At 36.3% G+C, this 17,133-nt stretch overlaps 1 protein-coding gene across 11 annotated transcripts in view; it reads left to right on the top strand.

The window, feature by feature from the left end:
* The window catches only part of LOC115231823 (kalirin), a 567,567-nt gene that overhangs the window by 502,261 nt on the left and 48,173 nt on the right, over positions 1-17,133 (top strand). For all 11 annotated transcript variants that reach the window (XR_004997260.1, XM_029801773.2, XM_029801756.2 and 8 more), the window contains one exon: positions 14,711-15,281. Coding sequence is in view for 10 of the 11 variants with exons in the window: in XM_029801773.2 (XP_029657633.1) it covers positions 14,711-15,281 (571 nt within the window). In the remaining variant the exon portion in view is untranslated. The remainder of the gene's footprint in view (positions 1-14,710; positions 15,282-17,133) is intronic.

Here is a 17,133-nt window from a genome sequence, read left to right on the forward strand (position 1 = left end):
TCATTAGAAATATAAATATTTAAAAAACTTTTATTTCTAATGTTTGTCACTTGTTCTTGCTATTTTTATTATCTTAGAATTATACCAAACATGGTGAAATGCCAAGCAAATTTTATTCTTCCATTCTATGATTTTGGTATGCCTGCCAACTTTGGTGTAATTATGTTAAATTAGTATAATTATGTTAAATAGAGTAGTTATTACTTATTTCACATTTTCTGAGGTGTATTAATAAGGAAAATGCTATATCCTGGTAAGTCCTTTATGGCATTGTTTTAGCTTATCTATGGATTTATTTTTATATGGAATAGGTGCAGGCATAGTTGTGTGGGTCAGAAGTTTGCTTTCAAACCATATGGTTTTGGGTTCAGTCTTAGCCATGGCATCTTAGTGAAGAGACTTCTGCTATAGCCCTGGGTCAACCAAAGCCTTGTGAATGGATTTAGTTGATGGAAACTGAAAGAAGCCTATCATGAGTGTGTGTGTGTCTTCATGTCTTGACATCACATGATAGTTATAAAACAAGCATTAGTATAATATATATATGGTGTTGTTTACTCCTAATCTTCTATGAAAATATGTCCAGCCATTGGAGAATATTACCTTGATTGGCAACAGGTGAGGATTAGTGACAGGAAGGGTATCCAGCCATAGAAATCTGCCTCAACAAATTCCATCTGACCTATGCAAGCATGGAAAAGTGGATGTTAAAATGATTATGATGAAATGGGTGTTTTTTGTTTGTTTTTCTTTTGTTTTTTTTTTTTCATTTCTTCAACTGACAAATAACTTGTGTACCACTTCATCTTCTGTCTATCTCTCTCTCTTTCTCTTAGAAAAACAAAAGGTGTAATCATATGAGAGAGTGAGGTTGTCACAATAGTTTATGATTATATTAATTTAGTGAGTTTCTTCATGCGCCATTTTATTCATATAACACACACACACACACAACAGTTTTCTGTCTGAGATTTTACTGTCAGAAAAGTGATACATAACCACACAAGCCTGACTATTTATGATAAAATAAAACCTCTAAAGGATATCACTGCTGCATACCTTTTATTAAATGAAAAATCCATTATTTTTAGAATTGTCAAAACTGTTTCTATCCACAGAAAATGTTATTAAAATAAGTTATAATTTACCAATTTTCCAAGAGCAGTTTAGAAAGAAATTAATCTTTCAGCCTTCTATCATGGAACATTTCACTCATAAGGAAAAAGAAAATAATATATTCAAATTTAATTTGAATTGCATATTTGCCTTATGCAAATTCCATTTCGGTGACATTTTTCACAAACTTGAATCTAAAAAAATATCTCTATTGTTTCTAAGTAGTTTCTTTATTGATTGACCTCAAACTGATAAATTGAGTTTTTACTGATAAACTATGTCTAACAATAAACTGAATTTCTACTCTTGGCAGTTTCCATTCATGATATTAAATAAATATTTTCAAAAACTATTTATCAATATGATTTATGTTTTTTATCTTATTGAATAGTTTTCAATATTAATATTTATTTAACCACCTTGAAGAGCAACTTTTTTTTTTTTTTACAATATATATTAAAAATAACTCAGATTTAAACTTCAACGTACTATGTACTTGTTTGGGAAGTGATGTGATCTGAGATTATGTATTGAAACTGAAGCAGTTACATTGTAGTAGAGTCACTTTATATATTCGCTTCTGCTTTATTTATTTGATAATATATTGTATATATATTGTATAGTGTGAAAAACATTTACTGTGCCTCTATGACCAGATCTCTAACATCAGGTTAACTATGTTTTGAATGGTTAGCATGACTCTTCCATAATGTAATTGTTTCAGTTTTAAACAGTTTCCCTTTTAATCTTTATAAGTTTACAGATCTTATTTGTCATTATACCACAGAAAATCTTTTACAGATTTCAGTTATTGGATTATAGCCATGCTGGTGCACTACCTTCAAGCGTTTTAGTTTGATTATATTAACCTCAGTACTTACTTCAGTCTTGTACTTAGTTTATTGAGTCACCTTTTGTGATTTAGGGACACAACTCAACACACCATTTTACACTGTCTGCTCATTTACTTGCTTATAGGTGTTCATTGAATCTGATAATGACTTTCTTCATTTGCTGATCCTTTGATGACTACACATTCCAATTTTTGATGCGCTGAATTAATTGCAGACAAAACATGTAAATGTTTGGTTAGATAGTCCAGATATTGACTTCTCCTGGCAGTGCTGTGTATGTTTCTCCTCCATATCTTTGATCCTCTCCCTGCCAACATTGATAATACCAAAACGAATGGCAAATAGAAATGTTTTCCACTTTTGAAGGGTTGACAATGTTCCTCTTCAAAATGACCTTCAGTTGGTCATTAAACTGTTTCTTTGTTCCTTTAGCTAGACATTAACTATGTTCAGTCAGTTGTAAAGGACCTTATACAGTTATACTCTCTCTCTCTCTCTCTCTCTCTCTCTCTCTCTCTCTCTCTCTCTCTCTCTCTCTCTCTCTCCTCCTCTCTCTCTCTCCTCTCTCTCTCTCTCTCTCTCTCTCTCTCTCTCTCTCTCTCTCTCTCTCTCTCTCACACACACACACACACACACACACACACACACACACACAGTTTTTTTTTTGTCTACCAATTTCCATAGAAGAGTCTGTGCAAGAATGGTTTTTCCAGTGTGTTTTCAAGTGTTTCACACATTTTCTCAAGATCTCATTTGCATTCATATCTTTGTCTTCATCATCTTGGTTTCAAACATTTATCAGACATGAATTCTGTCTGGTAAGACCAATATTCTATGTCAAATTCTGCAGAACCAAACCAATGTAAGGAAGACAAATATAGCTATATGAACTCAGAGAATTTCTGTGGTATAATAACAAATAGGATTTCTTAACTTGTAATGATGAACAGAGAATGTTTAAAACAGATTCATAGTCACATTTTCAACAAATATATTCTTGTCTCAAGATCAGGAAGATGAAATTCTGAGTAGTGACTCATAAAAAAGTTTTACAATGAATAAAATCCGTTCTGCTCTATTATAAAGTATTGTGTGTTTTTTTTTTTGTGTATAATTTCATAAACTATCATGTTACTCTGTGTGTATGTGCATGCGTGCGTGTGTGTGTACATGTGTGTTTATGTATGTGTGTATTTGATTACTTCTTTGCTAAGAACCAGAAGCATCATTGATAGCTCAAATTAAGAATGGGAAGTAAGCATTATTGATAGCTGAGTTTTGCTCAGTTTGCTTTCATAAAGAGAAGCATAATGTTTATTATATCTGACACTTCTTTACCTATCAGTGATGGTAACAAAATATTCTAAAGGCAGGTAATTTGTTTTTCCTGTAGCTTGCAGAGTGCACATCTCTATGCAAGTTTTAACACTCTCCTAGACTGGATGCCTTTACTGCATTCTGCAATTCCACATCTCCCCTCACCCTCATAGACAAGAATTTTAGAGGCAGTAAACTGCAGGTGGACGTCCTTGATGCTAACCCTTGTATTTAAGTTAGGTACATTCTTCCACATCACACTGATGGTTTCATATTTCTCTGTTATTCCTGTTTTCTTTCTTTACTCTACACTTTTTGAAGAACTTAAACTTAAAACATCAAAGCTACTATTCTCTTCAATAATTTTGATCATACATACAGACAAGATTAGGGGAATGGATTAGATAAAAATCCAGACTACATATGTTTCATAGCTAGCAGAACCTCAGAAGTAGTAATTATGCAAACGAAGGGTAATCCACTAGTTACTCATCAGGCCAAAGATACCTTAATCAAAAGAAGTTAACATTGTTGTCAAGGAATACCATGTTGACTCACAGGAAATTCAATTTTGTAGACTGCTCAAGGCTTACTATCTTCCTATACCTTGATCCCTGGATCTTTACTTTTATATATATATATATATATATATATATATATATAGATAGATAGATAGATAGATAGATAGATATGTTTCTTTATTAGCCACACAGGGCTGCACACAGATAGAACAAATTACAAGGTAGAGCTTTTCTTTTGAAGGTTTAAAAAAAAAAAATAATAATAATAATAAAATAACAAATAAAATAAAATAAAAAAGGAGGGGTCGATCAAAAGGGATCGTAAAAGGAGAAAAAGAGGACAAAAAAAGGGGGGGGTTCAAAAAAAAAGGGGGAGAGGAAAAAAAATTGATCAATAGGGATCGTTATCACAGAAATGTCAATATGAAGTGTAAAGGGGAGGACAGGTGAGGTTTACCCGTGGAAAGAAAAGCCTACGGAAAAGACCACGGTAACCTCGGTCAATGAAGTCACATGTTATATTTCTTTTTTTTTTTTTTTTTTTTTGCAAATAAGCAACTCTCTGTATTAATTTTTACGGTTCATAGAATCATAGTCAAGGTGGCTTCGTCATTCATACGTGCCATCCTTGCTACATTCACCCATCTTTTTTTAAAACATTCACTAGACAAAACTTGCCTCTCTACTCTCACTTTTTTCTTCAAGTGATACTTGAAGAAGTTGATGAGAGATTGACCAGAGAGGAAAGTGTTTGTCTCTAATCCTTTCAGACGCGTCCACCAGATACATTCTTTCGCCATAGCCACAAGTATGATGAAAATAGCTCTTCCTTCCCGTTTGAAGGAAGGAGGCGTGACGATATTAACGATAGACTCGGCTGATAAACCGACACGTCCCACACGTGACAGCAGTCGTTCGACATAAGCCCACAGGTGGGAAATTGCTGGACACTGCACGATTGCGTGCAGAGCGGTTTCGTCGCTCTGCCCGCATCTCGGGCAGGTCGGCCCCGTGTTTCTCGAGCCATGCCTATAGAGCTTATCCCGAACGGGTAGCGCTTCTCGGTAGCACCGCCAGGCCAGGGATCTCTGGAAGTTGTCCATAGGTCCCGGGCCGAAAGTCGTTTGAAACAGGCGGGTCAGGTATTCCTCGTCGACGCCCAAGTTTGCCCCGAGCTCGTCGTCGTACCTCCCCTCCACTAATCCCCTATAGAATGCTTTGGTTGTGTTGAAGTCACTCAAGGTCGACCCGGGACGGCAGAGTTGCTTGAGAGCAACGCGACACTCGCGGTGCCATTCGCCCTTCTTCGGCCTCTTTTTGATCCACGACTGTAGTTCGGTCATGGAGACGAGTTGCGGGAATGCGTGCCTCACAAACGGCGACCACACCTGTTCACCGTCGTCTACATAGAGCCGGAGATGTCGCAGTCTCAGCGCGTGTCTGCGCACCATCAACCACGGCATGCCCAGCCCTCCTTTTAACGGGTGTTGACAGCAAATGGATTGCCTGACCATCGGGACGCATCCTTTCCACAAGAAGCGGAAGAGGATGCGTTCTAGTTTGGTGATGGTAGGGTCGGGACAAGGTACGACGGTCAGGCGGTAGTAGATGATGGACGCGATGTACGCGTTCACCACCTCCGCCCGACCTTTTAGGGACAGTTTCCTCTCGGCCCATTGCTGGGCGAGAGTGACCACCCTACTCGTTATCTCGTTCCAGTTCTTCTCCATTTGGAGGTCCGGACCGAACCAGACCCCGAGCAACTCAACCGGGCCGTCTGTCCAGCGTCCCACGACGGAGGTACTGGTGGACGGCATGGGCTTGCTTCTCCAGGTGCCGAGCCGCAAGCCCACTGACTTTTCCCGGTTGATTTTTGCTCCTGTCACCGCTTCGTAGTCTTTCAGTGTCTCGCCGACCCGCTCGATGTGCTCGTGGCTTGACACTATGACGGTGACGTCGTCCGCGTATGCAGACACGCTCGTCCCGCATCCTAATTCTCGCGGGATGACCCTCAGAGTCGCCAGCTTCCGCAGTAGTGGCTCAAGAGTCAATACGTATAGAAGCGCTGAGAGGGGGCATCCCTGACGGACCGAACGTGCAATGTCGAAGGGTCTCGATAGATGTCCATTTACGCGAATTACCGAACGGATGCCCCTGTACAAGGCAGCTATCCAGCCGCGGAAGACGGGACCGAAACCAGCCGCTCTCAGGACTGCCTCCAAGTATCGATGGTCTACCCTATCAAAGGCTTTCGATTGATCCAAGTTGATCAGGGCCCCACCCATGCCAGGTTCGTTAACTACCCTGTCTATGATGTAGCGCATCAGATGGAGGTTGTCATGGATGCTCCGGCCCGGCACGGCGCACGTTTGTGCGTTGTCGACCAGTTTCTCCATGACAAGCGCCAACCTCTTGGCTAACACCTTTGTCAAAATTTTCAGGTCTGCATTGAGCAGAGTGATTGGCCTAAAGTTATCTATAATGTTTCCCTTGTTTGGATCTTTCTTCAGCAGAGTTACAGCTCCTCGACTCACAAAACCGGGTATGCTCCCGTTTTGCTGCCAGTTGCAGTATACCGCTGCCAAGACGTCTCCAAACAAGTCTGGCATACAATAGTAAAATTCGTAGGGTAGACCATCCAAACCCGGTGATTTGTCCCTCGAGCATTCTGCCATCGCTTCCCGCACTTCCGCCGCCGTGATGGCACCTTCGCAGCACCCTGCCTTTCTTGTCGAGAGTCGTGGCAGGCTATGTAGGTAGGCACTGAAGTCTACCCTACGTTCTTGCCATCCACTCGTCCTGAACAGTCGGGCAAAATGCTGCTGAAAGGCCTCACACATTTTACTTGGCTCGAGCTATTCGCGCCCCTGTTCATCTACCAGTGACCGAATGGTGGCTTTGTTGCCCTGTTGCGCCTCTGCCACCCGGGCCTCTCTCACGGCTCCAACACCTTCGTTCCTTAGAGCACGCATCCTAGCTCTGACAGCACATCCTTTGTGTTTGGCGTTGAAGTGTTGGTCGAGGGCCAACCTCGCCGCCAAAACGTCGGATGCGATGCCGCTTCTAATTGCCTCTTCTAGCTTCTTAACTAGCTCACCCTCTACTCTATTTCTATCTATGGCTAGTGCTTTGCTGTACCTAATCGCTTCTGCTTTTACTGCTCTCTTGAGGGCAAACCACCATTTGTTGTTGATGATGGCTCCCGTCAAAGCCCTCTTTACTAGTGTGCTAATCCGGTCTCTGAAAACTTGTCTGGACGGGAATGATGCGTTCAGTTTCCAGTACCCAGGACCCTGTCTATGTGCCTTATCTAAGTCTAGCGTACACGTCACCAATTTGTGATCCGTGTAGCTGACTGTGTGGAATTGTGGACATCCTAAGTTATCCTTGTCTACTGTCCTACACAGTATCCTATCTAGATACGATCTTGACGACCCACTGCGGTTGCTCCATGTCCACGTTGGTGCATTTGGGTGGTCGAGTCGGTACCTGTCAGACAGTTGGAATCGTCTGAGCAGGTCTCTGAGGCATTTGCATCCCCTTCTGTTTCTGTCTCTACCCACGATAGATAGATAGATAGATAGATAGATAGATAGATAGATAGATAGATAGATAGATAGATAGATAGATAGATAGATAGATAACATATATAGATAGATAGATAGATAGATAACATATATAGATAGATAGATAGATAGATTACATATATAGATAGATAGATAGATAGATTACATATATAGATAGATAGATAGATTACATATATAGATAGATAGATAGATAGATTACATATATAGATAGATAGTTGAAATTTATAGAAAAACAAAAGACAAAGACAGGTGTATGAACAACAAGCAAGTGTATAAAGTTTGATCCTGACTGAACATCCTACTCTTTGGACTTGCATATCTTAACCACTTCCCAAACTTTCAGCACCTCACCTCATCCACATACCAGTACTCCACCTGAATTACCACTGGATCTACTGACTCTACCTTCATGGATTTCACTGGATTTTTTCAGATAGATAGATAGATATAGTTGTTATTGCCATCACATGTGCTTCCAATTCTTTTTTGGTTGCACCATTCTTTTCTATCTTGGTCCAAATCATTTAACTAAATCATCTTCCCATTGTCATGAGGACCTTCCAAGTAACTTTTCCTCATCTCTTAGATACCACTCAGTAACTACACAGATTTATTTGTTGTCTGTGAAGTTTGCGACATGGCTGACTCAACAGTTTGTGCTTTTGGTATTCTACAATCATGCCATTCACTCCAGTCTGTCCTCAAGTTATCTCATTTTGAATATGCTCTTGCAATGATATTCCTTGCATGGATTTCTCCATGGCTTTTTGTGTCATAGTTAATTAATGTACATTATTGTCCTACCCATGCATACATGGAAGATGGATGTTAAATGATGATGATGATGATGATCGTCCAAAAATGTAGCACAGGGACAAATAGAAGCTGAAAGCAGTGAAACTGAAGAGGTAAAGCACATTCACTATTGCCATACATATATAGGTATTTGTTGGTGTTTTTGTGTATAATGAAGTGCTGTATGTCATCAATATCACCATCACCATTTAGCATCCATCTTCAGTGTTGGTATGGTTTGGATTGTTCAACAGAACCTGAATCAGAGGACTGCATCAAGCTGTTATTCCTAATTCTTGTATTTATATCTATAAAAAAAAGGTGTGGTGATGTGGTCTGAATTTCTTCTAGAGCCATATTGGATTGTAAATTTATCCCTACACAGAACATCATAAGAACGAATTAGCCCACATTGATACAACATATGCAGCACCTAGGAGGAATACACGAAGCACACACAGCCCTGATTGCAAGATATTAATTGATTAATTTCATTTTAGTATTTGGTTAGCAAGATTCTTGATGTCAACTCACTTGCTGAAACATACTTTGTTGTATCTCAGAAGGGTTGATGTGCATGTGTTTATTATTAGCATAATGACCTTCCCGAGATACAACAAAATAATGAATTAATGGGTTGTTTAAAAAAATCATTAAATAAAATACAATATGTATCAACTTAACCAAAGTTAGAAATAAATTACAGAATCACCAAAATATAAACTTTATCATCAATATGAAAGCACAAACTTACAAACCACAAGATGTATTTCAGATGACCAACGTAATATTCAAATTGTAATGTTAACATGAAACTTGTAAACTGCATAACCCATTAGAAACAAGTATGGCACTTTCTCATGCGTTGAAAACTATTAATTAATAGCACAGAAATCCATTAAAAAATTTGATCAGCAATGGAAGTTGTGTCCAAAATCAACATGCAGATACAGCACACATAAAATAAAGCATGAAATCCACTGAGCTCCAGGACTTAACTGTTAAATTATGTTAAATCTAACTTTGGTGATTTCTATCTATTATAAACAGTATTCCCATGATCCTTTGCGGTCTACTGTAAAGCACTCAAACAACATGTCAGTACTACAACAATCTGTTCATTCAGATGATGAGACTGAGGTCTTGAAATGTTAATGGAGTTAGGTGCACACATATTCCAAACTAAAAGAAATATATAAAAATCTTAATAAAAAAGATGAAATTCTTGTGTTCTATTTTTAATGTAAAATGTTTGAAAGAAAAGCTGTTCCTTATTTACTTAAATGTGTGTGTGTGTTTGTATATATGCATGTGTGTGTGTATAAATGCTTGTCTTCAGCTTTTTGAAAAGCTGAATCAATCATAAAGCACTTATACAAAAAATTCCTTTCATAAGGTTTGTGTTAATCTGCTTTTGTTTAAGGATTTTTTTTATGTAAATAATTGATAATTTTTAATGTGAGGAAATTTTTTTCATAAATGTGTGTGTGTGTGTGTGTTTTGATGTAATTGAACAGTTCAGCACTCACAGTTATTTATGTAGTAGTTGTATCCTAGTTGGGAATCTGAGAATCATCAGATTGAAGATTTCTGGCCAAGATGAAACCACTGGTCAATTTGAACCATCAAACAACTTCAGTAAAATACATATTAACTTTTATTGTTATCTCTGCTTTAGAGGTAGTAGTCAGAGATACAATTTATATATATATATATATATATTATATATATATATATATATATATATATATATATATATATATATATATATATATATATATATATTGGTTTAAACTCTACTTGAAGATAGCTGATTCTTCATTTCAAAAATATTCTCTCAGTTTCAACAAAATATTGTTACTATAATATTTCATTGCAACAGTTTTTCATTTTCTAAAACAGAATTGATGTTAATAGTTTAGACTGTTAATTCTTCGGCTAGCTTCTGTATTCTATGAGTGTGAGGCTACAGGACCATATCTTCACCGCCATAAGCTAGTCTGTGTTGTCTGTGAACACAAGCATTACTTCTACCAACTTTGAATGTCAAACTTAAACAAAAGTCAGGTTAAGTATCCACTCCACTGTATCTAGTGAGTACTAAAATTGCCTTTTTTTTACCCCCTCTGCATACCAATATCATCCATCTTTTGGTTCCTTGAAATAATTTTTTTCTTGCCATACTGGGATCTATGGCTATCTCCTACCTTGCTTCCCTGCTTTTATGCTTCGTTTTCTCAAACACTTCATTTTGTCATCTAAATATTGACACATTTCAGCCAGTGGCTGCTCACTGTAATCTTAGAATGATGCAAGCCAAACCCTATAAAGTGCTGTCTTTGATACTGAAGATTTCCCTGAAAATGAATCCTACTTCAGTACTTCTGTCTCTTTATAAGCATGTCTACTTTGATGTTTATGAAAATTTGGCATGAGAGTTGGAAGAAAAAGTACAACTTCTGGTTTAGAAAACCAGTCTTCAGTCTTACAGACTATATTCTCTGCATGATATTCCATTTTGTGAAAAGACTTTAGGGCTGTGTCTGTGAAAACACGAGATAGTGTTTGCATACTGTTCCTGAATATTCTTAAAGTAAATAGACTTTCTATGATTAATTATTTAATGTGCATTTAGCAAATCATAATGTAAACAGAACTGACGTCTGAAATAACAATATCAACACAAAGTTTATTTAAATGAGCTGCCAAAAATAGCAGTGAAGACTCTCTATGGTTTATTTACAACAATCTTTATCAATCTGAGAGTAAAAAATGAAAAAGAAACAAAACAAAAATGGAGAAAATGCTAAAGTTTGATGTAAATACTTCTGTTATGTAAGATGTGCAATTTGTTATAGGATATTATCATTATTAGTGTTCCAGGATGGTAATTTAGTGGAAGCAGTAGGGTGTGATGCCAACTACCCTGCAGTGTTTAGTTATGTCCCTTTATATTCTGAATGCTAAATCACCTGCAGAGCTTGACTTGCTTGTTTTATCCTCTTGCATTGGATGAAATAAAGTAAGTTCCACTCATATATTGAGATATATTTAATCAGTGATACCCCTTTGCTACAGATCTGTGGCCTTGTGCCCAAGTCAGAAGTCATTATTAGGATAGAGAGCTGGCAGACTCAGTAGGGTGTCCTACTAACTCATCATTCAGACAGCAGGTTACTCTCTTTCTATTATGTTCTCAGCTCAAATCCTGCTATGGTCAACTTCACATTCCTTCCCCTTGGGAGTTATTCAAGATAACATTGGTTCAGCTGAGTATACAAACCAAGCCAGTGGGTGAAGCTTTTTGGATGTTGTTCAACCTGCAAGAAATTACAACCAAATCTTCCTCAGATCACACTCTACCATCTTAAAAGAAAAGAAAGAGAGAAAGTGCATATAGCACAATGTAGTTCTTGATATCCAAAAAACTGGATGGTCATGGTTGGAATGCATAAGTCTGCTTTGTCAGAACTGATTTGGAACTAAACAACTTCCTAAAAGTACTCACCTATAAGAATTGGTCTTATAACAAGTGAACACAAATCATCATCATCTCAGATTTTCACTGGCATAATTGTATTGAAGATATCCAGTTATGATTTACTCCCTAAACCCTTGCTTTTAAGACATCATCATCACATTGCTCCAGCCACTGTTGATGCTGCTACACTAACCTTCTCCTCTCTATATACACTCCACTCAGAACTGATTTTACATTCTTTTTTATTTTTTCAAATGGTGATGGGTAATTTGAATCTTGCTATAAACTAACCTAATATTAATATTTTGTCTTTTTATTCTCTTGCCCTCTCTCTCTCTCATATATATATATGTTTATGTTCTTGTATATAATGTATGTATTTGTCATATTTATGTATAAGGTTTAAAATAATGATATTATCAAAATGTGAATTTATGTATGTATTTTTTTTATTACTTAAAATTTGTTTCTATGTAATATATATGTGTATGTGTGTTGTCTATCAGGAAATCAAAGGAGTCTTTAAATTACACATAAAGAATGTTTATTCTTTAATCAACTTATTGACTGTGCACATGTGTGGCCCATTTCAAAGAATTTTTACATATCTTATTATAGTGAGGTATGAAAACATTGAAACAGCCTGCATCTGCTGTAAAGTCCAATTGACCACACACACACATGAGCAGTAAAAGATATGGGTTCAGTGAATCATGTAGCTATCATAGAAAGCTCCTTTTACAGGACTTGGATGTTAGTCCACAATGCTAGTAATCAATTACAAAGAAGTGTAATGTAGAGTGGCCATGTAACTGAAAATCCAAGCAATAAAATTATTTCATGAGGAGTATTTAAAAACATAAAGTCTAATCTGCAGTGGCTGTACAGTGTTGAACTGCTGGCTCTAACCATTGGTTATTAGTTGTTCAAAATATTTTCCATAATCAATAGGTGTTGTAAATGCAAGTTGCATAACACTAGTTGCCATAGTCTGCCTGACTGTGTCAAATAGGAACCCTGCTTAACATCCAGTAAGTAAACAAGGGTCGGGGGGAAAATAAAATTACTGTAAGCTTTTCCATATGCTTGAGCAGATACTAAATAAACATTATTGATAATTGTTTTAATGGAATCTCTCTTTTTATATATATACATATATATATATATAAATCAGAAATAGAAACAAAATAATAGATTGAATAATTAAATAATTGAATCATTAAATGATAAATTCAATTCATTTTCATTATTTCTATATAAACAAATGACAAATCAAGTTATAGCTGTTTCTACATCATTAAAAACAGGTTTTATTTAAGATTAACAAATTCCCTTTTAAAATATAATGAGATTTTTTTCAAACGGACATATCTTCTTAAATATTTTACGAAAATAGCAAGTAAATATTGTCTATAATTGTAAACGCTTTTAAAACACTTTTTAAGAGTAAGCTTAATAATAAATAAACTAACTGAAATTTCATAAATTCTTAAATTCAAATATATATATATGTAGGGAAATGTAAAAATATGTGTATGTATTGTATTATGAAATATAGTTGGTTAAGGAATACGTCTTTACATTTTAAGCAAACAGATATTGATAAAATACATTGAAAAGAGAATTAAAATGCCAGAACTTTGTAAGACTTGAGTCCACATCATCATATTGATAGTGTGATTTAGTGACCATTGTACTATTTGTCATTAACAGAATAATCTACTTCCTGTATTAGCAAATCTATTCCAGGATGGGTTAAATTTTGAGATTGTTCTGAACCTTATTTGTACAGTTCATTGTCTCACCTGTTTGTTTTGAAGATTTAAATTAACAAACTTTAAGCGTAACCATCACTCTTAAGCAAATATGACCTAGAAGCGTGTACCACACTTTTGCTAGTAGTTTTAGATATCTATGTAATTGTGAGCAGACAAACACCCTCTCAGCCCTCAGACCTTTGAGCCAGTGGAATGTTGAGGATGAAACTGCTGGGAGGAGAAAGCTGCACTAGCACTCAGCTGTTACTCAATTTTAACTTAGTAGACTGGAGCTATGTGAAATGAAGTAACTTGCTCAAGGATACAATACACTACTCAGTCCAGAAATCAGGTCCATGATTTTATGATTGTGAGACCAACATTCTAGCTACTAGGCCACATACCTTCGTGTTATCAAATTTACAGATTGTAACATAAAGTACAAATAAGTTACTATTAAGTATATTAGTGTGGTCTTTATTATTTGTCTTTACTACAGCAAGTGCCCTGGTATTTTCTTGCCATTCTTTTAAGTTATCATTCCACTCAGCATTTATTCACTAAAATCCTATATACATCTCTGTTAATTAAAGATCTGGCAAGAACAATTAGGCAAGGATTTGCTGATAAGCTCTAATTAAACTGAAACATCTCCAGAGTTGTCACCATACTACTGAATTTAATTTAAATTCTGGGGTTGTCTCCTTGCTTTTCTTGATCCAAATTAGTTTTCTCTTCTTCTCATTAGAGATTTAATTTTGAATCACTAAAATTCCTTTGCTCACTACATTAAGTATATTACATCCCAATTTGCTAATAGTTTTTCATGCAGCTGCCAACCCTGAGTATTTTCCTATATATTGATCTGAGTGAATTAAATGAGATGTTACTCCTCTAAAGAAGAGATTTGGATATTTTCTTATAATGAAATCAAAATGAAAACAGGCAGACAGGATATAGACAAGGTTCAAAAAATTTCAAAATCTGACATACTGGCTTAATGGTGTTAGTATAAGAGGGAGATTTTGTTGGGGACACATTGTGAAATGGTCATTAATATGAGTCAATGAGGAAGCATGAGTTTCAGTTCCAGCAGGTTCTCATATTTTTTTATTTTCTCATGTTTTCTGGTATATTTATATATTCCTGTTTCAAATGTAGATGTGTGTGTGTATACACTCACACACATATAAGATTATATTATGTTGAAAATAAGAAATAACTGAGAAAGATTTATTAATTTGATCTGCAGTTAACTTGACTTTTTTCCCCCCTTTTTCAGATCAACACCTGATTTTGGAACACTTGCTAAAGAAGCTCTCTTAAAGAATTCTGGTAAAGCCCAAGCCAAATTAAACCACTTACAAACTGCGCACACTATTCCATCTAGTGGTATTAGTTCAAAGAATAAATCCGGCCGATTAGAGACATCCAAACATGCAAGATGTCGATCTGTACCAGGTCCCTGGCCAACAGATGTCACTCATTTAGAGGACCAACTCGAAACACGGGAAAACCAATTTTCTTGCCCAAATTCGCCATTAGATTCTAAACAAACGACACATGATTCAAAAAAACCTACAGACTTGAAGAAAATTCCATCGTCTTCTTCATCTCCAACAAACAGTCAGGTGGGATCTCCAAAACCAAAGAAAACAATTTTTGAAGGATTCCGAAATACTTTACGAAAGTCAAAAGGAGATCTTTCTGGGACAAAATCATCTGAAAGTTTCACTAATGCTCATTCGATGCCTGATATTGTACAAGAAAATAAAGAAAGATCTAACAGTGATTCTATAAGTTCAAAAACCATTGGAATGGACATTAGCCAATCAGATTTAGAAACAATTCCGGTAAGTTTGCTTGTTTCAGTCTTCTGCTTTTTCTTCTTATATCATTTCTGGTTAGTCATGTTTATATTGGTACCTAGTTGAAAATTTGGGTGCAATCCACAGATCTAGCACCCTAGATATTACATGCCTTTGTCTAGCAGAAGACCAAAACTGTGCTCTGACATGCAGTGATTTATTGTATGAACTGCAGTGTGACAGTATGAGTATGTTGTATTTTCTCTACTACCCAACAGTTGTATCTGAAAGCCATATTAGTGGCCACAGCAGAGACAAACAAACTACAAAACCTTACTAGTTAACTAGGGAGAGAGCTGCTATACAGTCACTTAATATGACAGCAGTAACAAGAGGCAATGAGCTGGCTGAATTGTTAGCACACTGGGCAAAATGCTTAGTGGCATTTCATCCTTCTTTACATTCTGAGTTCAAATTCCACCGAGGTCAACTTTGCCTTTTATCTTTTTGGTGTCGATAAAATAGGTACCCCTGAAATTGCTGGCCTTGTCCCAAAATTTGAAACCAGTATGATAGCAATAACTACCAAATTTCCTACACCTAGTTACTGTAGGCACATGAACCTATAATTTAACTTGGCTAGCTGCATTCATCACACAAACAATTCAACAAGCTGACCTGGTCAGCTATTGCTACTGCAGCGAGAGTTACACTATTTCGTAATTCTTAATTTCTCTTTTGTGCCATATTGCATATCATGCCATCCTTGGATAGTTTTGGTAGCATATCAGTCATTGTATGAGAAGTAATTGCTAGCCCTTCATGCAGTCCTTGGAGAATAGAATGCTGTTAGTGGTACTCACAGCCCTTCTCACAGTACTATATGGCCATATAAGGATGAAAGAGTTGACCTCAGTGGTATTTGAACTCAAAGTGCCTAGAGCCAGAACAAATGCAGTAAGATATCTTACCTGATATTTTATCAACCCTGCCACCATGCCATCTAGAGTTACTATACATGCACCTACAATTTAACAATAACATGACCAGCTACAGCAATACTCTTGTAGAGTTACTTTACAAACCTACAATTTAGTAACCTCAACACACACCAAAGAACTATCAAGAATGATAATAAGTATTTTAATCACAATTTTCTAACATTCAAATCAATCTTTTGTCTATGCGATGAAGCCCCACTGTTAGTAAATTACAAAACTTACTCAGGGGAAGAAGATCAGTGTCCATGCACCGTTTCAGGGTTTTTTGTTTGTTTGTTTTTTTCTTTTATTGGTGGGAGGAAGTTATCCTCAAACCAAAGATGTGATCCGAATATTTTCAACAGAATGGATCCTGCTAAAGGTAGTTGTATTAAAGTGAGCAACAGATTAAGTTACCTACCATTCAATTTCTAGAGTCTCAGATTTTCCAGACAATTTTCCTCCTCTTTCAATATCCTTAATCACTTAAAACCACTGTCACATGATGAAAGGAGCACATCCATTTAATGTGAGAAATACTACTGTGCCATGGAACAAGATGTATGCGTTTAAAATGCAAAGAAGACCAAGATTATGGTTTCATACTGACAAAGACAATTGATAGTGTAGTCTGTTGGACATGTGGCATTTTTAACTATTTTTCAAAAGTTCTTAAAATCCTATTTGAAACAGTGTTATCTCCTTCAAAAAGCATCTTAAGATAGTTATTAAAGCTCTGTACAGACAATCTTAAATGGTTATGGCAGTACTGAATAATTGCAAAACACTTAAATGAATACAATTGACATTAAATATTTGCAGCTCAATAGCAAAGTTATAATAGTAAAAAGTTTAATTTAGTATTTTTCTTTTTTTTTTTTGTAAAGATAATACTTTCTATCTCTCTTACTATAATG

This window comes from Octopus sinensis, linkage group LG2 (assembly GCF_006345805.1).
Source record: "Octopus sinensis linkage group LG2, ASM634580v1, whole genome shotgun sequence".
NCBI lineage: Eukaryota > Metazoa > Mollusca > Cephalopoda > Octopoda > Octopodidae > Octopus > Octopus sinensis.